Raw genomic sequence first — 25,417 nt, forward strand, 5'->3', positions numbered from 1 at the left:
AATGATCTTTCCTTCCAGTGCTCTCTCATCACTTACTTGAATTATTTTTTCAACCCCCTGAAAGCCATGCTTCTCAAAGTGCTCAGCTATATTTAGGAAGGTGTGACGCTCCAGGTAACGACAGTTACTGAGTGCAATTAAAAGCCTCTGCTCCTAAAAATGTGTTTGAAGAGAAGAAAGAGTGTAACAGTTAGAAAAACAGAAGTAGCAGCATAACCAATACTGTAAATACAGTGCTTCACTCTCGGTGTGATAAACATGCTGATAAAGTAGAGTTTAGAGAGATTTTTGTCAATAAACCCCCAAGAACTGAGTGAATGTGATGATTTCAGGCAAGGCAGTTGAAACATGAATGCTTTGTCTTACAGGATCTGGAGCACTCACTAGATGACTAATACAGAACTGTGGTTAAGACTTCTCCACTAAAATCAGTTTTGGACAGCTTTTCAGGAAGCTCTTTCTGGCCTTTACTTTGTTTCAAGAAATTTGCTACGAATTATGACCATCAATCAAATCAACTGAAGGTCATCTTCACCTTCACTTGAAGCTGGCTAAAACCAGGGAAGCCAAACAGGTCCTGAATGAATACACTCATTGGTTATATAATACCTGAATGTTCTAGAAGGGTTCAGAGGTATAAAACATAACTTCAGCAGTTAAAATGACAAAAAATTAAAAATATCTAGGCATTTATAACACATCTCTGTTCTTCAGTGATTTTTCAATGATAAGAAAGTCAAGTGTATTCTGGAGACCCCAGACTTTGGTGCAACAAAGTCTAGTTCTCAAAAAGACAAATAACCAGACAATCCACAACTACCATTTAAATGGATTTGGTCTTCCTTCGTCCCCAATCCTTCTTTCAGTGGGAAGGCATTTTTCTACCTTAGATTCATTTGCCAATGAATTCATCATACTAGTGCATATGTGATTAGAAATGGTGTTGGGTTTTCAGAGCCAGGAGAACCCCTGACAGGTTTTATCCCAGTAGTCTGATGACTAGCACTGAGATTTGCAGTTGCATACTGCTTTAAATCACACTCATTTGGTTATAGACTATTAAAAACCAGGGAATTTTCAAGGTACAGTGACAAATCTTACTCTGGCCACGCACATTCTTTGCTATCATCACTCAGTCAGGAAAGAGAATATAAAATGTTCTGGGATTTACAGAAAAGAAAATAATACAGTGCCATGGAAACCAAACATTGCCTAAAATTGTTGATTTCTCTTTTATTTAAATGTTCATACCTATGACATGTGGGAAGAAGCAATAGCCACAGAAAGTTATTTGTCAGCAATTAATATCAGGATCTATGTGTTGCATGAATAAAACTATATTAAGAACTAATTATGACAGTCTGCAACCCAGAAAAATGGCCTGATTTGGCACTCTTTGTAACAGGAACGTTTATTGCTCTTGTAAACGGGACAAAGCTGGGCCTTGGACAACATTTCGAACCTGTGGTATGAAATATTAACTTCCTAAGAGATTTCTTGCAGGGAACAGATACATTAACTGCATTTTTTTCATTGGCTGCTGGACTAGAAGAAAGTACATTCACTAAAGTCAAAGTATCAAGAACATGAACCCTTTTTTTCCTGTTTCCTAATAAAGAAAACCAAATCCAAAGAAGCCAAACAAATATGTATTCTTAGTAATTGTCTGTGGAAAATGTAAACTACTGAATATATGCATCTCCATGGGTTTTTAGAAGTAACTAAGATCAGACCAGTTCTTATAATTTCAAACAAGGTGACAAATCCATAGTCAGGTCTGCTTTCACTGATTTCCATGATCTATTCAAGCATGAGGAGGAACTGGTTTAACAAAATGTCTTAAATTAGTTACTTTAAGATGTATACTAAGATATCATAAACAAGCAATGCTTTTTAAGCCTTATGCCCTTATATTTTCTTATGCTTATATGCATATGTACCTAGGAAATGCCTCTAAAATACAGAGGTGCACTTTAAGAAAGGAAAACATAATCCTGAAACACTGAATTAAAAGTAGGATCACGTTCCTGCAACTTTGAGAAGTACCGAGTTTCGCAGCAGCTGCTAGAAAAAGAAGCCAAACTTACTGAAGAGAAACTTGAGTCTTCATGAATGCTCCCAAACATGTCTGGGGATGAAACATCAACTGAAAGACTAGGAATAGGGTTTAAAAAGTGAGTAGTATAGTGCTTTGGATTACTGGATACAGGGTGGATTCAAATATACAGCTGGAATGGAATCTGGCTTCAAGCCCCCTCGCACAAAATACGGCAGTCCACAAGGCTTTGTTTTGACAAGGTGTCCACAAAGCCTGCATGAGGTCTGTGGACAGACAGCACTATTCTATCTACAGACCTTTCTTGCTGAAAACATTTTAATTTTCTGTAATTTCCCTGGTTTGCCAGATATCCTAGTTTATTTTTACACCTCTCCAGCCAGAGTCATCCAAATAGTAAAAGGAAGAGGCATTAGGAACACAGTTAATGTGCCCTATCCTAATGCATACTGTGGGTACCAATATTTGCCAAGTCTCTTCCTTTTCACAAATGAACGCTAGGTGCTCTTGGCAATTCAGGCCACTCTGACATGGCTTGGTCTCTAAAACAAGTGTATCATGATCTAATATCATATACATTTCTATGAATTTAACTGAAATACCAACAGAGTAAGTCAAAAATAGAAGAGAAGAAAGGCAAGGGCTGCTATTCCATGATTGGACATTACTTAGGGACAACTCATTCCATGTATGGTCATGTCAAAATCAACTCCTGTCATGGAATAAAATGGCACCATATTCATTAACTTACACAATATTACACAGTGGTGCTCAAATTCTTTGGCATTAGAAGTATCTGCCCTTATTTCAAAGCATCACTAACCAGAGGCAAAAGCATTCACAACAAATATGAAACAGCAGGAGGAATAAAATCACACCACCACTGACATCTGGGACTCAAACCCACCATTTCAGAACTACTACTACTACTTCAGGTCCTATTTACTTACTGTGCTGTATCTATGTCACCATCAGGTTTGGTGCTCAGTTGCTCCACACAGTCTATAAAGACCTAGAAAACAAAGTAAGGTCTAAATTTACTGCCAAAACTAAACAAAATCCTTATATTTACTTTTAACTACAGTCAACAGAAGCAGAACAGTCCTCAACACCTTTTTCATGTTAAACCTTACCTCAGTTCAGTAATTCTAGCTACACCTTTTGAATGCACATTTTCTGGTTTATATGGGACTGCCTCTCAACCTCTGACCAGTCACAATGAGTGAAAATACTTGAACATGTCATTTGCCCTCTGAGGGTTTGATATCACCAGATTCAGATAGCAAGCTCTAAGTAAAGTTAAGCATGTATCAGTATCCCACAGTGAATCAGAGGAATGACAGTCACCAACTTGTGGTATCTTTAGTGAGGTGGGCACAGCACAGAGCACATGTTTGGTGGTTGCTTGTGTTCACAATTTCATACTTCAAAGCACTTGAGTTACCTGCATGATCCCAATGCTCAACTGGCACACGTCCTCCTGTGTTCTCTGTTGCTGGAAAACCTGAGGATGCAAGCACATTATTTCAGCACGCCAGCTTCATGTGGCCTTATTGTCAAGGAATGGATGAGTAACCTATCCCTGAAGAGGTGACACAATTATGGGAATGGCTGCTGGGACACAGTGTTCTTTCAGAAATCAACTTCAGTTTTTCCTCACCATGAAATGGTTAGAGAGAATACAGGTCTAACTAAACACCTTGAAAAGCATGAACAAATACCACACTGAAAAGGAAGACCTTCTAGACCCTAGCAGATGATATGTATCATTGCTGGCTGATGGAACTGCAGCAAAAGCTCTCAGGAAGTTCACAAAGATCTTTGCACCATAATCAGAAGGATTTGCCACATGCAGCAGAGTCTTTTGAATGACGTTTATTTCAGAATCCAGACAAGCTAGGCATTAAAATTAAGGGAGGAGAGAGCAGTAATCCAGGAGGGGCCTGAGGGACTCTACAAAAGTGTCAAACTCCCTTAGACCACTGAAACCTGAAAGAAAATATCAGTACCACAATCAACCAGGGCCTCAGGGTTCTAAGGGGAAGGGGACAATTTGGAATCCTGATTTAGAATAAAGTTTACAGAAGAAAAAAGGGCAAAATTGAAGTTTCACAACCAGTTGGGTGCAACACTGAGAGAAAAAGTAACCCCTAGGAACATCCCCCCTTCCTCTTTTTTGTTTCCCATGTACATAAAGAAACATCTAGTGCTATCTCAAAATTACATTAATAGCTTTTTTAAAAGATTCAATGGCAGGTCCAACCTGCCCCAGACACACACAGCTACTCCTAACAAAGGAAACACAATCAGAGTTTTAAAAGCTAGCAGCAGTGGGAAAAGCGTACGTGGAAAAAATGAAGAGGCAAGTTAGAGCCCTGCATCATCCTCTGAAAGCTCTTGTTCTGAAACCCAACAGTAATTTACATGAAGAGAAAGAAAACAGAAGCAGAGCTCCTAACTTACACTGGCTTCTCCAGGCTTGCAGTCCAGCACTGTTTTCAGAGATTGCAGGGCACGAATAATGCACTGTTCAAACTGGGACGGCTGAAAAGCAAATCACTTATGAGCTTCAGAGACAAAGGTGTGCTAAGCACAAGTATAAAAGCTTTTAGGCCACATGGTAAGATCTTCATTTCCGTATAATCCCAAAGAGGGGGAAAAAATCCACAACAATCACAATTTATAAATTACCAGAGGACCCTTTTGTTCTGATTGTGCTTTTGCACTTCACTGCAGAACATTCACCGTAGCTGAATGTATCCAGTGTGTGCTCAGGCAGACAAGAAGGCCACAGCATCTGGCTTGTATCAGGAATAGTGTGACCAGCAGGACCAGGGTGGAGATCATCCCCCAGTACAGGGCACTGGTGAGGCTACACCTTGAATATTGGGTTCCCTTTTGGGCCCCTCACTACAAGGACATTGAAGTGCTGGAGTGTGTCTAGTGAAGGGCAACTAAGCTAGTGAAGGGTCTAGAGAACAAGCCTTCAGAGAAGCAGCTGAGTGAACTGAGGGTGTTCAGTCTGGAGGAAAGGAAGCTGCTCTCTACTACTCCTTGAAAGTCATCTGGAACAAAGTGGGGGTTGGTATTTTCTCCCAAGGAACCAGGGCAAGAGCAAATGGTCTGAAATTCCCCCAGGGGAGGTTTAGGCTGGGCATGAGGAAAAAAATTCTTCACTGAAAGGGTTGCAAAGCCCTGGAACAGGCTGCCCAGGACAGTGGGTGAATCATTATCTCTGGAGGGATTTAAAAGCCATGTAGATGTGGTGCTGAGGGACATGGTTTAGTGGTGGATTGGGTAGTGCTGGGTTAATAGTTGGACTCAACGATCTTAAAGGTCTTTTCCAGCCTAAACAATTATATTCTTCTATGTATGTTTTTGTTATCTGAATGAGGAACTTCTACACCAAAGAGCCTCCTCTAAAATGGTCATGAAGCATTTTTATTGTTTCTTTGTGGTGCCATATATTGACAATTAAATTATAGATGATGCCAGTGACACCCTCTCTTCTCCCCTCTTTGATCTAAGTTGGGACAGAATGTCACATTATACTTCTGCACTTGATTTCAGCAAAAGATTTATAGGAAAAATGGATTTAAACTGTTTTTACATGAAGGAAAAAAACCCACTGGTTTGGGGCCTTCTTTACCTTCAGGTTTCCAAATCTGAAGTATGAATTTCTTGATGCATGCATCAATTTCACCCCGAAAGTGCAAACGAGTTCATTAACAAGTCATTAGTCAGTTTTTCCTTGTCTTTCTTTCTTGCCTGGCAAGTCACACCTTTTTGTTAGTGAGCCTGCCTACGGGCATTGGGCAGGAAGCTGCTGTACAGGGCAACACAAACCAGCCAGATGTCACTGCTCTGGAGAAGGAAGACCATATCCTATTGGGTTCAGGTCAAAGATGTGGACAAACCCCCCACTTCTAAACCATGTAAACCTGCTCCTCATCCAGCAAATAGCTCATGACACATCACCAACTTCAGGGTCAGAAGTTATGTCAGAGCTGGTGTGGAGGTGGATTGTGGAAGTGATGCCTACATGGCAAACTGAAAATCATGAACAAAGCTACTAAAACAATCTGTATTTATTATTTTTGGGCTGACTTAAAAGAAAATGAAGAGTAGTAAAGTGCTTCCTTCATTTTTTGCTTCATAGTTTAGGAGAAGAAAGCTATTCAGATATGTTATGTTGTGAGACTGAGGAAAGCTGGCTGTGTGTCTTACTTCTCTACCTGGAATATAAATGCTAAAGGGGTTACGAACCAGCATTTCCTACAACTTCAAATACAGCTTCTACCTTAAGCCTAAAATGTCCCCAGATTTCTGCTAACAACACAATCAAAATGAAGTCTGCTTTAGTGGATAAATAACTCTACCATGACAAAACAGAGTCAAATGCCACTACTACAATTTGGCATGTCTCAACCACAGTCTCTAAAGCTATCTAGGGAAGTGCTGCACCCAAGGAATTTGTGGGTGATTTCAAAATACAAAACAAACCCAACCATGACTTAAGCTAAGTTTTTAAACAAAGATGGGTTAAGATACAGCAAAACCATAAGGAAACAAAGCTTTGGTGGAAGATTCTTCCTCCTCCCTCCAGTTTCAGATGTATGAAGAGCACAAGAGTTAAGGGACTTGCCCAAGTCAGCAGCAACTGAAACCAAGACCAGAAGCGTAAATCTGGATGCAATACTACTACCAGCCCCAAAACACTCCTTCCTACAATGTGTATATTGTGATTGCCTAATGCCCTCCTACTCAACTTTGAACACATATTTTTAGATGCAAATAAGAAAAACTAAGAAAGTTTGTGGAGCATTCTCTTAGATAATACACACAAAGCAACTCTCCCTCCCACAGGGCCCTTTCTGCTTTCGCTGATTGTTTTTAAGTCACACCTACGAGGTGCTGTGTTTTAGGCATTACTCATTACTGTTTAGTTCCAGAAAGCATCTCACTAATTTATCTGAATTTGGTTTCAAGGCAGTTGTTGCTTGTGTGTAGGCATTCTCCTAAATTAGTAGCTTTTCAGTTCAATTTCTCATTATAAGATGTAAGTGACCTATTCACACAGCTACCGACCAATTCCATGGTAGTGTACCCACTGCATTATGAAGTGTTTTGATGTCAGCTGAACTTGTGACCTTAGCAATTATTTACTTTGGTAAACCATCCCTACAATAAGGTGCTTAATAATGGAAGTTATTATTATACCAGCAAAATCATGCTAGAGGTGAGCAGTACTTAGACTGAAATAATCCTACTTAAGGTAGAATGTCATGCTACATACCTTGATGAAGGAATCATTAAGGTTGGAAAAGATATTGCAAGATCAATAAGGCCAGCTGTTAAACCAGCACTGTCAACTGCAGCATTAAACCATGTCTGTAACTGACACCCAGCTCTTATGAATTTTCCTCTCTCAATACATGGCACAAAGCTGCAAAGCTTTTATTTAGGCTCTTTCTTTTTTTCCCCATTTTGCAGCTTTGAAAATGTTGCTGCTCAGTAGTGCCATTAACACTGCAAGTTACTTCAGAAAGAAGAGTTTAAGAAGTACAAATAAAAACTTCGTAAAAGGAAGAAAAGAAAAAGACTCAAACTTTTTGTGTTTTGTGATGGGATCTGTTAGGAGAGCTTTTGGTAACCATTTAAACAAACAATTTTGTGGTTTTCCATCTTCCTGTATTTTCATATTTTAATAGAACTACAGACACCAGTACAGACAAATACCAGGCAAAGTCCAAAGTAATTCAGTTTTTGGAGACTATTGAAACCAGTTTCATTACACTTGCAAAAGAAAGCACCCAGAAGTATACCCACCAACGATGTCAAACCTTCATTGTCAACTACCCAGTCTTCTTTTTCAGCTAGCCTCTTTATATCTGCAAGAGAGAGCAAGAGAGAGGGGGTGGGGGGCAGGGAAAATGTACTAATTTTCATTATTAAAAATGATTTGAACTTGAAAAGATAAACCACAGACACTGGGATTGCAATGAGTAGGCACACAAGCAACTAGCACTAAAAGCTTCAAAGCTTTCAGCGTTCTCAAATGACTCAAAGTGGAACTCATGTAGGGTATGCTGGTGACACCGCATAGAGAAGCAGACTGGTGATACATGCATGAAGCACAACTTTTACTGGAAAGCTTCAAACTAAAAGGAATCTTGTGAAGGCTTGGGGATTGTTTGTATTTGGTAAATTTTTCACCACAACATAAAATACTGCACTTAAGAAGCCAGGTTTCTGGTCGATTATTCTTCATCTCTTAATTCAAAATGAAAAAAAAAGAAAAGAAATAAAGCCTAACATTTTAGCAAAGACAGGAAGGACAGCATGTCATTTGTATTTAATAACTATAAAAGAGGCACAGAATGCCCACTGGGTGTCAAGGATCCTGGTGCTGGACTGTTTTCAAAAACACCTGAAGGCATAAGCAAAACAGTTTCTTCTGCTACCCAGGTGTCAATCGATGGTAAGAGGAGCGAAGTGTTCCCTTTTGGATCCCTCACTACAAGAAGGACTTTGAATTGCTGGAGCAGGTGCATAGACTGGGGGAAAAAAAAGTTGGTGAAGAGTCTAGAGAACAAGTTTTTGAGGAGCAGCTGAGGGATCTGGGATTGTTAAATCCGAGGAAAAGAAGGCTGAAGGGAGACCTTCTGGCTTTCTACAACTACTAGAAAAGAGGCTGGAACAAGATGTGAGTTAGTCTTTTCTCCCAAGGAAGAAGTGATAGGACAAGGGGAAACAGCCTCAAGTTGTGCTGGGAGGTGGTTTAGGTTGCACACAAGGAACAATTTCTTCCCTAAAAGTGTTGTCAAGCCCTGGAACAGACTGTCCAGGGCAATGGCAGAGTCCCCATTCCCGGAGGGATTTAAAAGCCCTGCAGGTGTGTTGCTGAGGCACATGGTTGAGCAATGGACTTGGTAGCATTGGGTTCCATTACCTTAAGGGTGTTTTCCAGCCTGAGTGATTTTGTGATTCTAAGGCAGGATGTGAACACAAAGCTCATGTGCTGTAAACAGAATTCCTCTATGGACACATGCATTCTGCATAATTGCTTTCTTGTGGGCTTAATCAGCTTATAAACAGAATAAAGATAAACTGTGTGCAGTTTGGAGGGGTTTTGACATAGCTTTTCACACAAATTGCTCACCAGAACTGTCTGAACATCATTAAACTCCCTTTTCAATGAGCTATTTTCAGGTTTAGGCTGGATGTTAGAAGGAAATTCTTCATGGAAAGAGTGATTTGCCATTGGAATGTGCTGCCCAGGGAGGTGGTGGAGTCACCATCACTGGAGGTGTTTAGAAAGAGACTGGATGGGGTGCTTGTTGCCATGGTTTAGTTGATTAGATGGTGATGGGTGATAGGTTGGTCTCGATGATCTCAAAGGTCTCTTCCATTCTGGTTAACTTCTATTCTATTCTATTCTATTCTATTCTATTCTATTCTATTCTATTCTATTCTATTCTATTCTATTCTATTCTATTCTATTCCCAAAATCCAAGAAAGAAGATAACTAATGTGTGCTGGAATGTATCTTCACTATCCTGGTGCTTTAATTAGCCTGGTTATGGTGTCATATCCTGCAATTCTACATCTCATGGAAATATAGACTTGATGAGGATAGAAGGTATTCAGGAATTGCTCAGAATTATTCTGTTCATTTCCCTGTTTACTAAACCACTTAACCAATATTCGTGCAGGGTTTAGATTGTGCTGATCAGCCTTTACATGTTTTTGTGGCTGCTCACTTTTGCATTCCTTTCTGAGCTAGTATCAATACAAAAGAAACAAATTACTTTCTCATATTTCACAGCTCACCCAATTCCAGTCTTATGCATCGAAGTAAACTCCCTCTCTAGTCTAGCATTCACTTAATCTGGCTTTCGTGACCTTTCTGACCAGCGATCACATATGAGAGGGAAAGAACACAAACTGCTCCTCAAGGTGTTTATCGTAACAAAAAAACCCCTCTGTGTGTGGGCAGATTTACTCTCTAAATCTAATGATTTAGCTAATGATACAGGACTTTTATCAAGAGTTTTAGCTGATCTGAAGGCCTTTACCAACTTACAACATGCAGCAGAGATGAGATTTGAACTTTTTATCAACATCATATGTCAAGATATTTCAGAGAGATTCTAGAAGCAAGATTCATCTGCAGGAGAAGCTTTTCTGATTTATATGTTACAGATATAACTACATCTGAGATTCATGAGAATATCCGTTCTTTCATTGGTCCCCTAAAAAGAACAGTTTCTCCAAGGGCCAAATTTATGTGGCCATGTCCAGAAAAACTATCCAAACATATTCAACACAGGCACTTTAGCTTAAGCTAGGAAATAAATAAGGCACACAGTGCCACAACATGAAATGGGAGTCATCATACAGGCAGGTGTCTCTGCTCTTTTCATGTTAGATGCTACAGTCAGTACATGGAACTGCTTCAGTGAGAGGGGATGGAAGCAGCAAAGGAGGCTGCTGTTATCAGGTAGATGAAAGGGAGAGATGTTATCCAGTCAACATAACATACTGGCATCTTAAAGGAGCAATGTGCTCTTGTGGCCATAAAGGCCAATGCCATTCTGGGGTGCGATCAGTTGGTCGAGATATGTTCTCCTCCCCCTCTACTCTGCCCTGGTGAGGCCACATCTGCAATATTGTGTCCAGTTCTGGGCTGCTCAGTTCACAAGAAGAACAGGGAACTGCTTGAAAGAGTACAGCGCAGAGCCACCAAAATGGTTAAGGGAGTGGAACATCTTCCTTACAAGGAGAGACTGAGGGAGCTGGGGCACTTTAGCTTGGAGAAAGAGACTAAGGGGTGATCTCATTCATGTTTATAAATATGTAAAGGGTGAATGTCAAGAGTATAGAGCCAGGTTCTTCTCAGTGATGCCCAATGGCAGGACAAGGGGCAGTGGGTGAAAGTGGAGGCATAGGAAGTTCCATGGAAACATGAGAAAAAAAATTTTCACTGTGAGGATGATGGAACAGTAGAACAGGCTACCCAGGGAGGTTGTGGAGTCTCCCTCTTCAGAGATATTCAAAATCTACATGGAAGTGTACCTGTGTGATCTGGTATAGGTGATCTTGCTCTAGCAGGGGGGTTGAACTAGATGATCTTTTGAGGTCCCTTCCAACCCCTACTTCTATGATTCTGTGACATCCCAATCCAAACCAGAAAATTATGAACAAAGACATTCAGACCAAATTGCAAATCATTCACAGATGGTAAATCTGCTTGTATCAAAACCTAAGGCATGGACTACTACAGGAGTTTCTCTTCCATAGATTGTTTGTGGCCAGCCACCAGGACAGTCTGGATCTGAACATTACACTGGGCTATCACTACGATGTGATGAATAGGAAAAAGTAGTAGGACAGCAGACTTTTTTGCTGAGACCTTCATCATTAATAATGTATCGGAGCTCTTTGGACTGAACTGGAGAAGTTTAGATGGAAAGCTCAGAGATTTGGTAAGGAAAGAGTCAGCAAACTGGTTTGGAGCTAGATTCTTCCTTTGAGGCAGACAGGCCATCTGAAGAATCAACTTGACAGAGGGCAGTCAGTCCAATAGGACCAGCCTCAGGTCATAATGAAACAAAATAAATGTTTTCATCTACCAACTAAAGAACCAAAGTATATAATTGATGTCAACTGTACTAACTGAAGAAAAGCTAAAGAGAGCAGAACCCAAAAAAGCAAATGCATTGTATTTCCAATATGGGAGAGATGAATGAGAAGATAAATCAACTGTCTCAGTGCAAAGGAAACAGATCTAAATTCCTGTATCCATTAGACTAGGGGATGAGATGACTCACAACACATTTCTGTCCAGAAAGTGAAATACTTGAGTGAGTCCTGTGAGATATCATAGAACTCAGGAGTCTCCTGCCATTATAATATCCAGCAAATATGGTTATCTTCCAGAACATGTTTTGGCATCATCACAGGGGGAAAAAAAGTAAAAATAACCCTAAGCAAAGAGACCTGCAGCTTTCTCTTACCTTCAGCTGTATGTTGTAAGGTCACCATGATGCAGCGCACACGGAGGTCCAAAATAAGATCCTGGATGATCTGAAGCATATCGTTGGGTATCTCAAGCGCAGTAAGAGACTCAGAACTAAGCCTGGAAAGCAAATAAACTTAGACTGAAGTGTGAATCTATAGTGTTTTTAAGCTGATAAAATTTTATTGATCTTTTTTGGGACATTTTTTGTGTACTTGAATATGGTAGCTCAGTTTATCTTTGATTAAATACTTAACTCAGAAACTGGAAAATACAGGTTTATTAATTACTCCTGGACATAGAATCCTAAATCCCCTATAAGTAATTTTGTTTTGTAATCCTATTTTTGAATGACTACTCAGGGTATATAGTGCAACAAACAATTTGTCTGAAAGCATACAGGCATTCCACAGATGTATTTACCTCACTGTCTGGACAACATGTGTTAGCCACTGGCCAGAAAGTTCTGATTTCATCTCCCAGCCACCATACTCTCTTGATTCTCCTTCTCTGAGGCTGAATGGAAGCAAAGCTCCACGGATAAGTTTCACTAGAGAGTGCATCACTTCCTGAATCATTTTCTGCATCAGAAGAAGGGGGAAAGTTAAAAAAAAAAGAAAAAAAAAGTTAAAAGCTCTGTTGCTGTGCTCAAGTAGCCATGTACTTGCTATACACAGAGTTAGGTGGCTTGGATGGGCTGTGGTCCCAAGCAACCTACTCTTTCCCAGATTGCATGATCTCACCTCCACTCCCTCTAATATTCACTGGTTGGGTACCTTGGGTGCTGGTTAACAGACTATGAACATGGGGTGGCAATGTGCTCAGGTGGCCAAGAAGGCCACAAGTGTCCTGCCCTGGATCACCAACAGTGTGACACCAGGACCACAGCCTGTAATGGATCCTGGTGAGGCCACATATTGAATCCCGGGTTGTTTTGAGTCCCTCACTCCAAGAAGGACATTGAGGGGCTGGAGCAGGTCCAGAGAAGGGCATATGCAGAGAAGCTGTTGAAGGGTCTGGATGAGGCACTTGGTGCCATGGCTTAGTTGATTAGATGGTGTTGGGTGATAGGTTGGACTTGATGATCTCAAAGGTCTTTTCCAACCTGGTTAATTCTGTATTCTGAAGTGGATAGTATATACATAGCCCCACATGTAGTAAGAGGAGAAGAAGAAGGTATAAGGGCACAAAGATGATTTAAGATATCTGGTATTCAAGGTGGTGACAGTAAAGTAACTTGCTATGGAGCACAACTGAAGGAAATCAAAGTTACCCCCACAAAATTTACCTTGAAATCATTTTGTCTTTGCCTTGCATTCTTCTTTGATCTTTCCATTTGGCCAGATTTTTCAGCAGTCTTGTGAAAATGAGAACATTGAAAAGTGTAAGTATGTCATAACCACCGCTAAAATTATTGTGAAAAAGGGGGTTTGAAAGTGAAGAAATGAAAACCAACGACTTTGTGATGCGATTACACACACTAACTCATGGGGCCTAAATAAGTAAGGACTAAATATACCAATAAACTCTTAATTCCTGCAGGTCAGTGCAAAAAAGTGTTTAATTCTGAGGAGCTATGTGTATTTAAGACAGAAACAAGGATAAGAGCAGCTCTAACAATACAAACTTCATGAGGTGAAAGTTCTTTCACTGCAGCGTTAGCAAGAGCGATACCATATATAGTCCAACTGTGCATCGAGTTTGTAGTGAAGAAACTCTTACTTTATCAACATGAAAGCTGCCCAGAGAAGGGCAACTAATTCAACTGATTATGTTAAAGACACTTTGCAAGAGCAGAAGCATCTTCATGGACAGGCCACTTCTTTGCAAACCCAGGAACATGAGTACACATTGCATGAGACAGTTACAGTTGAAGAAAAACATGGTTTGACTAATGCCTTCCTGTTTGTAGGTCTAGTTTTCTGTGGAGCCTACTGAGAATACCAAAAATTGTACTGAAAAAGTGATTTCAAATACTGAGTTAAGTGCTGATGTAGAACTTCATAGTGAGATTATCTCCTTGTTCCTGCATGTACAGCAACATCTACTGGACATGAGGAGCAACACCATGATAAGAGCACTCTCAGATCACTTTGCTTTCAAGTCACTAACTTGAAATGCTCTGCATTTTAACTTCCTTCTTTTGCTAAAGCATCACAGAATTTTAAGGTAAAATAATTTGAAGTGAGAGAAAAATAAAACTGCTTAACTGTTAGGAAATACATAGCTATGAAACTCTTGCACTTTAAAGCTATGAATTACACAGTTTCAGTCTAGAACAACAATGAAGTTATTGCTGCATCTAATATCTACTCTTCTAATGCCGTGAACAGAAAATGAGTTGCATTCCTTTAAACCACAGGCAGCAACTCAAAATCCACACAGTTTTACAGATGGATTAAAGAACAAGATTTCACAGATCTTTGATATATTTTTTTTTCTTAGTGGTTTTGCTGAAACGTAATCTTAAACCTTTCGTGCACAGACAGACCAAAACTATCTTGTGGTAAGACCAACGGTTACTCCCCACGTATGTGACCTCCCCTAGAGTGATTCAAAGAACTCAGCTTTTTAAACTGTTGAAAATACCATGTAAGTCTTTAACTGACAATATTTTAGGGCATATAGTGAACCTTTCAGAACTAAGAAGCACTAAACACCTCTCTGAAGCCTACAAACTGAAAATACATCTTGAAATTCATGTGCAGGAATTTTCTTTCCACACTTTTAAAGGCCATGAAAACTTGGATAAACTAACTCAAATGATCCTCTGTACCATGGTCCAGGGATTGTAAAACTCTTCAGCCATCACCTTGCTTCCTGAATGATAATAAATAGTGAGCAACATGGCAAAGACATTTCATGGGCAATTAAAATCTGAATGGCTTCTGATAGTGAAATATAGATAAACCTTAAATCCTGAATGTGACAGGGTGACAGATAGGTGCTCCAGAAGGAGTTTCCAAGTTCATGCCACCCCTTTGTCCACTCATTCTCAGTGGACTGTGGCATGCAGAGCAGAAAATGAACTGAGGACATTATCCCTCCTCTTTGCCCAAGAACATGGGGGGCTTCCATAACAACCAAAAGAAATCAAGTGTATGGGTGATTAATGCCTCACAAGCTCAGAACTCAGAACACGGCCCAACAAAGGAAGACCAGAGGAGCCTTAAAGACTAACAGAAAACTACCTCCTCCTTGTTTTTTTGTGTTAAATATATGGAAACAAAGTTTTGTTCAGATGTCATAAAATTATTGCTTTTTCCACTTGCAGTCAATTTCATCAGCAGAATTTCTTAACCTTGTTTACAGTTCAAGTCTCAGTTTCTCTAGAACTTCCTTTCTTTTTCATTGTACTCAGAGAAAACAGCATCATAGTAAAGTCCCAGTTCCAATGGCACTGTTGTCAAATATAAAGGTTGTCATTTCCCTTATGAAATCTATTATTTTTGTGAAAGTCACCAGCACTAAGGTTTACTTTTGATTCTCCTTCCTTCACTGAGCATTATGTGTCACATCTTCCTTTTGACATTATGATGTAAAATGAGGATCACAAACTGAATCCATTTCACTGCAGCTATAATGTTTAATTAACCAAGGGAATTAATTACCTCAAGTGTAATGTATATTTCTATCAGGATCATGATATCAAAGCATTATATTTATCTACAGGCAGTGTCAATAAATAGAACAACCACATGAAAAATTAATTCTTTAGATAGAGAAAAATGACAAAATAAGTTCCAAATATCCTTTTCTTGAGATTTTTTGTTTTGTTTTCTAAGGCTGCAATGAACAATAGATATCTATGGCTGCAGTTCTGCTTCAGGAAAGATTCTGAGGTGGGATATTGTAGCTGTGATGACTTGAGGTTTTAAGCACAGCAGAACCCTCTAAGCATGGCAGGATGAAAGCAATGTCAATAAATTAAATGATACTGCCACAGTTAAAATGAAGTTTTAGATGCACAAACTTTTCAGTTCAATATAGAAGATGATAATAAAAACACATGTTCAAAAGCCTGCTTATCTTCCACCTGCTCTGTGTTATTCCAACTATCTCTACAATGAAAGAAATTCCAAAGCTATTCTATTTCTCTAGCAGAGATTTTTATAGTGAGCTTTATACTATCCATACCAAATTATGTATCCTTTCAAAAGTAGTTAATTGGGTGCATATAAAACCAGCACACTGCATGAATCATACTTTTTATTTCTGCTTCTTGGAATAGCAAGATGATATTTATATAATCTGTAAAAACCAAGGACACAGAGCTGGTGACCTTCACTGACTCACTGTAGTATGTCTGTGGCTACCACTCAGTGCTTGGTCATTTTGGACTCTGGTCTTGAACCTATCCTCACTTACAAACAATTAACACTTGAGAAATGAGTACTCCTCTTCCAAAGAAAAGAAACCTTATTTTTTATCCTGTATGATTTTGTCTTCTACATATCTCTATCCATCAATCTGCTAGATCTTCAGATGACCAAAGAAGAGCAGCTGGTCAGCTAGATAGAAGTAAGAGGTGAAACTACACAACTATTGACTCCAGCCTCTGAAACACACACATCACTGGCAGAATTCTAAGTGACTCCACTGTATGCTTTTATTCCTTTAAAAAGAAAACTTGCTTATATAGGTTAGAATTGCAAGACATGTCAAGGCAGCATCTCTCTAATATCTACACTGAGAATATATGTTCTTTTATAAATGTCTCTAACTCGCTTCTTTTAGTGAAATGTAAGACTTCAAACATAATCATTGTGGAGCTTTGTTACTTAAAAGCCATTTATCCAGAAGAATCCATACCTCACTGAATAAACTTCCATTCACATAAGAAATCCAGAGCTTCCAGAAGTTGGGCAGCTGACTCACAACAAGCTTTGTCAACTTTTCCACAAAGACAACTTGCTGAGGAGCTTTATACCGCCAGGCTGAGACAGAGAGAGGGAATGAAAAAGCAAAATGAAAAACTGGTACTGACATTAAACAGCTTTGTGCAAGGCTTTGGGCTGAGAAAAGACAAAGGTGACAGTAGTATAATAATTTGGTACACACATGTTTTTGAAGAGTCTGTGCACTTTATATTCTGAAATACCAATATTGAACTTCAAACTGCAACACAATTTTATTGGCTTGCATGTGAAGATACACTGTGGCAACACAAGGATGTTCAATTCTCGTTATTCTTCATTATGTGCTCTTGAAAGATTCATAGAATCATAAGATTATTTGGGTTGGAAGGGACCTTAAAGATCATTTAGTTCAAAGCCCACTGCAATGGGCAAGGACCCCTCCTACTAGACCAGGTTACTCAAGGCCCCATCCAACCTGGCTTTCAACACTTCCAGGCTCGGAGCGTCCACTTCTCTGGGCAACCTGTTCCTGTATCTCATCACCCTCATATGGACGAATTTCTTCCTAATGTCTAATTCAAATCAAGCTTCTTCCAGTTGGAAACCATGAGGTCTCCTCCTGTCAATACATGTGTTTATGAAAAGTCCCTCTCCAGCTCTCCTGGAGGCTGCCTTCAGATACTGAAAGGCTGATATAAGGTCTTCACAGGAGAGGTGATCCAGCCTCTGACCACCTGCATGGCCTCCTCTGGCCCCATTCCAACATGTACATGTCTGGACTGAGCACTGCAGGTAGAGCCTCAACAGAGTGAAGCAAAGGAGCAGAACTGCATTGCTTGGGCTGCTCATGCTGCTGGGGATGCAGCCCAGGAGACAGTTGGTTTCTGGACTGTAAGCACACATTTTTGGCTCATATTGAGCTTCTCATTAACCAGTACCTCCAAGTCCCTCTCCCTTCAAGCCTGTTTATAGATGAGTTTTCAAGGGAGTCCACAAAACTGAGAAAAAATATCAAAGCCAACCACAGCCAGAAAGTTCTTCATAAAACCCTACTTTCTACAAGCAGTGATAAAGTGGGGTGAAGACACTTATGCCAAACAAAGGCTCAGTTCATTGTGGACACATAGCTCAAGCTCAGTCACACACTTTTTCTTCCCTTTCTGGGTTTGCAGCATTAGAGAACAAAGACCACATACTTGAAGTCACAGGAAGAGCAAAGGCAAGGTGAGTCACACACATAAGGTTTAACAGCAACAAAAGGTGGTAGGTAAAAATAGCCTTGTTTTCCAGAAAATACACTCATTATTTTGATTATATTTTAAGAAGCAGATTTCACCTATGAATTGCTCTTTGCATGCAAAAAAAGCCAGAGGTCTCCTTTAATCAGCAACAGTAACACATGAGAAAGGATTTTGTTTGACAACAAACCAAACCACATGCACAGAACTTGGATTTCTGCTTGGTTCGTTGTTTTTAGGTGTGTTGTTTTTTCCCCCTCCCCTTCCCCCCCTCCCCTACTGTACCACACACTGTACATAGAGAACAGCATCTTTTCTTTTCCAGATAGAACCAATGCCTACCATCATCACGGCCAGCCTGAAAGCTGCTGCCCCTCTTCAAGGAAGCAGTTTGACTGAGATGGCCAATTGGGGATGGACGCACATCACCGTCCAGGTCTAGCATGGGGCTGTGGAGCAGTGGGTTGCCTAGGGAAAGGGGGAAGAAAAAGTTGTAACACTTTTGCACAACAATTGACATGAAACTGTACAGTGCATGTGGAATTCCAATTTAATTCTGAAGTGATACAAGGCAAGATTTATCTGGCAAAATCACAAAACCACCAAATTGTTTTGGTTGGAAAAGACCTTTAAGATCAAGTCCAACCATTATCTAACTCTGCCAAGTTTAATGCTAAATCATGTCCCTCAGCACAATACCTATGCATCTTTTAAACACCTCCAAGGATGTTACATAGCACCCTGTCCAATTGACTGCCCTCACAGTAAAAAAAGTCTTTATTATATCAGGATGAAACTTCTGGTACTTAAAGCTGAAGTTTGTAGTGAGGATCTCAGTATTTGAGGTTATATTGCTTGATCTTTTCCATCAGTACCCACACTCACAATAACAGGAAGGTCACGCAGTAAGAGAACCAGCTGCAACACTGCAAAGCACAGATGCAAGAGTAAAAAGGATTTGAAGATTCATCCTGAATTTATGCTGCTTTCAGACCAGCATGGCAGTAAAGATAAACCCAGTCATTTTACTTCAAACGCTGGAGCTCAAAGAACAACAGCGAGTGCTGTGGAACAGTCTCAAAATCCCAATAACTTCCCTTTTGAAAGAAAGTCTTTCTCCCCTAATTCTTTAATGGTTGTTGAAGAGGTTTCCTGTCACCTCATCAAACTCAGTGTTGACGCTCCCATTCATCTTATAGCTCTTCACACTATCAAATACCTCAGAAAACAGATCTGTTTGCTACGCAGCTCGCCATCGTGCTGGCTACACTGCTTTAACAGTCTGGGTGAACCCATCTGTGGTGTCTTTAGCCTGCAGGATGATTTTGTTGACTATTTAAATCCTACAAAACTTATCTTTATGGCATCTTTACAATAGCTGAGTTTTCAGCCACAGGGACTCTGCTACAGTGATTTAAATATAATATCCACCATCACCATACAGAATTTCTGCCATGAGTTTGAACAAGAATTTAGGGGCAGACTCTTCCATCTGAATGAACTAAAAATGCAGAATAATAATAATAAAAAACATATATATCAGAAGCTTTTAAAGCAGTTTTCTATGCTTCAAGTGCAAATACTTAACTCTGGACACAGGGAAGAGTTTGATTTAAGGTCACACGTTATCTGCATCAACAATTTAAACACCTCTGACTGCTAAAATACATTTTTATTATTCCAAATTCACAATGTTAAGTTCTGCATAAACACTCCAGCAAGCCTGCAGAATGAAGTAAAAAAATTAAAAATCCTTCCTCACCAGATGAAAAAGGCACATGATTAACACTGAAGGCTGAAGAAGGCTCTGGGGAGACCTTATTGTGGTCTTTCAATACTTAAAGATGGGGACAGACTTTTTAGCAGGGCTTGTTGTAACAGGGGTGATGGATTTAAACTAATAGGAGGAAAGAGTCAGACTAGAGAGGAGAAATGTTTTACACAGAGTGATGAGACACTGGCACAGGTTGCCCAGAAAGCGGTGGTAGATGCCCCACCCCTGACACCACTCCAGGTCGGGTCGTTTGAGTCTCTGAGCAAGCTGATCTAATTGAAGATGTCCTTACTGACTGAAGGGGGGGTTGGATTAAATGACCTTGAAAGGTCCCTTCCAATCTAAAGTATTTGAAGATTTCACAGTATCTTTCAATGTTCTCTTTATTCTGGGTAGAATCTCTGCATAAAGAAATTTTAAGTGACTCATAGCTCTCAGGCTTCCATAAGAATTTGACTCTGAGATTCTACATATCTGCATTTTACTTGAGTGAAAAAAATGTAATCCAAAGACAAATCAGAAATTTCAGAGGCATTACTTGTTAAAATATGTACTAAAAACCCAAACAATCAAACAAACAAACCCACAAACCCCTAAAACCTTTCAAGTGCAGCAATATTATCTTCACAAAAACTGCCATTAGCAAAAACCTCGATACACCAAAACATCTCTCTCTCCAAACAATTTGTTAATATGAGGAATTTCATGTAAACAGCTGGTTTCTAGAAATGACAGTGCCAATTAAACCTTGGAATTAAGACAAGCACACTTACCAAAATAGCTTCATGTGAATTGATTCAATTAAACCCATTTGCCTGAGGTGGCTGAAAAGCTCAGTGTCCTGTATTGCTGCTGATACACCACCCCCACCACCCAACTGGTTTATATACTCCCCAGTAACAGAAAACATGTAAAGAATACTCTCTTGTTCCACCAGAAAAACCACATCATCAGCATGCAGCTGTACCAGGAAAAGAAAGTTTAACATGAGCTAATTTTTTAATTGGTTGTCTAGTGTTACAAGCAAGCACAAAGCAGCAGTGGGGAGTTACAACAGCGCATATACCCTCAGGACTCATCAACATCTGGACCACATTAGGAAAGCAGATTTTGCTTTCCCCTGACCAGAAGGTAGCGCTTGAGGACTGCACACCAACACCAAAATAGTGTGAAAAAGGGAGAGTTCACAGACAAACAATCTTTCTCCCACCCCAGCTTGGTCCCTGGCTGGAGCCAGCAGCTTAAATTTATCTGCATAATGCAATAGACTGAATTAATGGTAGTGTGGAGGGCAGACAATAATATTTATGAACCTAAATAAACTAGCCAAATTATTATTTACTGCCTATTCATGATTCAAGTTGTGTACTAGTTCAGCATTCCTGGCCCTGAGTATAGGCAGCAACAATATAAAGTTTAAAGTTAACTTTTTCCTGTGCTACCAGGCTTTAGGATGTTGTATAAACAGCAAGGAACAACACAGTCTTGGCAGATCCTCACTTTTATAAAGAAGATTTCACAGCTTTGAAGTTACAATAGCACATTTTTCCACAATACAGCATCTACACGGAGCATATCTGTCGGTGGCTCCAGTGCCAAGTGTGTATTTAACCAAAGAAACACAGGAAAAATAAATGTGCTACATTCTCCTCTGCCACCAAACAGTCATGGCATGCCAGCAGTATAATTATAGCCTGATTACATTTACAACTGTAAAACCAGGAGAAGATCAAATTAAAAGTTTTAAGGATCTTAACGTTGATTTAATTTTGTTTTAAAATGGATTTCACCGAGTTGCAGCTTTTTGTGCACAGATATCCTACAGGTTTGCAGGAGGAAATGGAAACACTTTAAAGGTATGCAGAGTGAAATAAAAACATTCAAATGTGTGAAAAATAAATTGCTCAACAGTTTTATTCAGAGCTCTCCTCTTCAAGTGCAGCAAGAGGATCCGAGCAGAAGAAGAGCACGATGCTTTTGAGGTCATTAATTTGTGCTTTCTCTTTCTGTAGACCAGAAGTTATCTGTGCTGACCCACCAGTTGCAGGTTTTCCCTGAGTTTATCGGTACTAGAGTTGCCTTGGGTCTCTTATGTGCCTACAGAACCTATGGCTCACATATAGATCTCAACCCTATGTTTTGAGAAGCCACTTGCAGGCAGCACGTTGCAGCCTCACTGAAAAATAATAAACTTGAAGTTTGCCTACAACAGGTTTTCCCATGATTTGCAACCAGTTAGTGTGCATGATGGTGTTGGTTTGACAATTGGACTTGATGGTCTTAGAGGTCTTTTCCAACCTTAATGATTTTGTGATTCCAAACCTATAAAAGCAGTTTTACTTTGCTATTTCAAAACTGTTACCCAGCTGAGTGTAAAATCACTCTGCAATATACATTGCTTCACAGTTCTGCTTTCCCCCCCCCTAGTCTGCCAGGCAAAGGTTTGTCATGGAAGTCACATATCCCTAATCCCTCACCTCCCTTCCATAACCCAGCCTCAGTCACCTTGCAATCTGCCAGCCTGGAGCATTGCTGATGTGACTTTTGTAATTAGTAATTTTTGTAGTGACAAAGAAAATTTGCTAACAAGTGACCAACCTCAGGCTGAGTGGTTTTTCAGCACGATATTCCACACAGAATCACAGAATGGTGGGGGTGGGAAGGAACCTCTGGAGATAAGAGCAACCCCGTTGCTAATAGCAAGTCAAACACCAGGCATTATGCAGATTTCCTCACATACAGCATGCAGATGAGTGATCTTAAATTAAAAATACAGAGACCCTACAGATGTGCCCCCAGGTGAATACAGCCCCTGTGTCCTTTCATCCATTATGGATCTCAGAGTGACTTTTTTCTTAGCAGCTACAATAGTGCGGGAGGCTGGGCTCTCGCCTCGGGGCTCTCCGAAGGGCAGCAGACTTCCTTACCACCCTTAAACACCTTTGAACAGTTTTTCCTGCGCACAGCGGGTCCTTGTCCTGTGCTACAGCCTGACCACCCACTGTTGCTTGTTGACCAAACACACAGTGCCTGCAGCCTGCGCCGACACCACCCGGGTAAGATTCCTTTCAAGGACACAGCGTTGAGAATTTCCATTTGTCTAGGCAAGAAATCAGGCGAGCGGGAGAAATCACCCCAAAATTAACCTGCTCAGCAAATGAATGGCTGCATTTTAGGTCTGGTTTGTTTTCTTTCTTTTTTCTTTTTTTTTTTTTTTTCTCCTGGAGTACTTTCTCCTTCTAACCTTTCATTTATTAGGAATTGGACTTTTTTTTTTTCTTAATGACCAAGATGAAAATGGGTTGTACCCCTGGGGTGTATTTCCGGCAGGGGGATGAGTGCGGAGAATTAAAGCGTTGCAATCTACGGAAAGCACATTTTGGAAGGCACTAAAAATGCAATCATTTTACTTATTTATTTATTTTTTTAATCTTATGTTCAGTATAACAAAGACTAGCCTTAATTACAGTGAAAGCATTTTTCTGTTTCCCACAAAAAGGGCAACTCGGCCCATCATTTCTAGTGGTGTTCCAAGCGTTTTGCAGCCTAAGAGTAACCTTCCCTGTTAGTCCTGAAGCCAGAGCCAAACACCTCAAGTCCAGCACAGAAATAAAAACGACGTCATTTTACTAGCACTAGTAAAATGCACCAGCAGACATGAAGATCTTCAGCAGCTTGGAAAACAACTCTCTTTTACTGAATTGCCCGAATAAGGGCTTAAAAGATCAGAGCACGAACAGAGCTAAAATTCTGGGCAGCCCAGAAGAGTTTCAGTTGACCTTCAGCAGTGCTAACCTGCTCAGTTTTGATTTTAAACTACCTTTGCTGCTTTTTAATCACAGGATTTGCTGTCTGCTTCTCAAATGACAATATTTACTGTCTTTATGACACTTCAGATATTAAATTATGAAGTACTGTGGTTGGGCTTGCTCTGTTGTTGCACTTGATGATCTTAAGGTCTTTTCCAATCCAAATGATCCTATGAGCGTTTTAAGTATTATATAAAATAGGAATGCCCCCTGCACTTCTGAATGTGTCAGACTCTACTGAAAACTCTAAGTCACAGCACAGTTACAGACACAGGTGGCAGAAGGAAAAAACAAATCCAGCACCAAATTCTGTACAGATTAAATTATTTTTTCTAAATTTAATTAATAACCCATTAAGGGTTTGCTTGACATCTGCTGTCAAAAGGGTATTTCTGCTATGGCCAGGGGATGTGGTTTAGATGTGAAATGGCTCCCAGCTGCAAGAAGCCTTCTTCCAGATGTACAGTAAGCAAAGGCAATGGAAGAGAACCAGCTGCTAGGATAACAAATTGAAAAGGCCCTTTTGACACGAGCCCTGATGGCCTGTCTGATCTAACAAAGATGGACCATTCATTGCAAGGTGAAGAGAATCTCAGTGTGGCACAGAAGAGCAACATGGTCTAAGCATCCATCTGCCCTTCACACCATGTACAGCTGCTGCTACTCTGGCACAGAAAAACCCTGCCAACACTTACACAGCATCTGTGCATGATACTCTGAGTGCTGCAAACCAGCTCTTTTTTTCCAGCAAAAAAACAGAACAGAAATCATGACCGAACTCACATACTTCTGTCTTGAGAGCTATCTTCATGTTAGGGTATTTAATATAGGTTGTGTATCACATATTTTGCAACCCAAAGGGTCACAAAAAGCTGACATGACAACTGTGTTAGAGTTTCCATTGACAAGTCTAGAGGGTATTAACAGACAGATAATTTGCCATAATCTGTTATTAGAGGTCCAGAGGAGGAACAGGGAGATGGTCCGAGGGCTGGAGCATCTCTTCTATGAAGATAGGCTGAGGGAGTTGCGGTTGTTCAGTCTGGAGAAAAGAGAAGGCTCCAGGGAGACCTTTGAGCTGCCTTCCAGGATTTGAACCAGGCTACAGGAGAGCCAGAGAGCGACTTTGTAAAATGTAGTGACAGGGTGAGGGAAAATGGCTTCAAAACAGACAAAGCTCAATTTAGATTAAATATTAGGAGGAAATTCTTCTTCATAAGGGGGACTAAGCACTGGAACAGGTTGCCCAGAGAAGTTGTGGAGGCTCCAAGCCTGGAAATGTTCAAAGTCAGGTTGTATGGGGCTTTGAGCAACTTGGTCTAGTAGGAGGTGTCCCTGCTGACAGCAAGGCTACTTGGAATGAGATGATCCTGAACATCCCTTGCAACCCAAATAATTCTATGACTGTAATAACGTTATATCATAGCTCAGAAAGATTTGTTAGGAAACAAGGCCTTTTTCAGGCGGTTTCATACCTAGATTAGAATCCTTACTCATTTTAGCTCAAAGAATCGCGAACCCTTCTAAGTCATTATTAAAATCTAAGTAAATAATCCACGGCCACACAGAAACCAGCCTTAACCTCCACAGCTTCTTTCCCCAATACTCACGTTGAGAATCTCATTCTGGCTATCTGCCCAGTGCCCCAGGCACATTTTAA

At 40.2% G+C, this 25,417-nt stretch overlaps 1 protein-coding gene across 1 annotated transcript in view; it reads right to left on the bottom strand.

Annotated features, from left to right (window-relative positions):
- EXOC2 (exocyst complex component 2) overlaps positions 1 to 25,417 on the bottom strand; it is a 108,520-nt gene that overhangs the window by 37,697 nt on the left and 45,406 nt on the right. The window contains exons 12-22 of the mRNA XM_054164459.1: positions 18,517 to 18,642; positions 16,890 to 17,014; positions 13,366 to 13,434; positions 12,501 to 12,658; positions 12,076 to 12,197; positions 7,886 to 7,947; positions 4,520 to 4,600; positions 3,501 to 3,560; positions 3,007 to 3,068; positions 2,088 to 2,154; positions 37 to 153 (exon numbers count right to left, since the gene is read on the bottom strand). Coding sequence (XP_054020434.1) covers positions 37 to 153; positions 2,088 to 2,154; positions 3,007 to 3,068; positions 3,501 to 3,560; positions 4,520 to 4,600; positions 7,886 to 7,947; positions 12,076 to 12,197; positions 12,501 to 12,658; positions 13,366 to 13,434; positions 16,890 to 17,014; positions 18,517 to 18,642 — 1,049 coding nt within the window. The remainder of the gene's footprint in view (positions 1 to 36; positions 154 to 2,087; positions 2,155 to 3,006; positions 3,069 to 3,500; positions 3,561 to 4,519; positions 4,601 to 7,885; positions 7,948 to 12,075; positions 12,198 to 12,500; positions 12,659 to 13,365; positions 13,435 to 16,889; positions 17,015 to 18,516; positions 18,643 to 25,417) is intronic.

Source organism: Dryobates pubescens, chromosome 9 (genome assembly GCF_014839835.1).
Source record: "Dryobates pubescens isolate bDryPub1 chromosome 9, bDryPub1.pri, whole genome shotgun sequence".
In the NCBI taxonomy this organism is placed as follows: Eukaryota; Metazoa; Chordata; class Aves; order Piciformes; family Picidae; genus Dryobates; species Dryobates pubescens.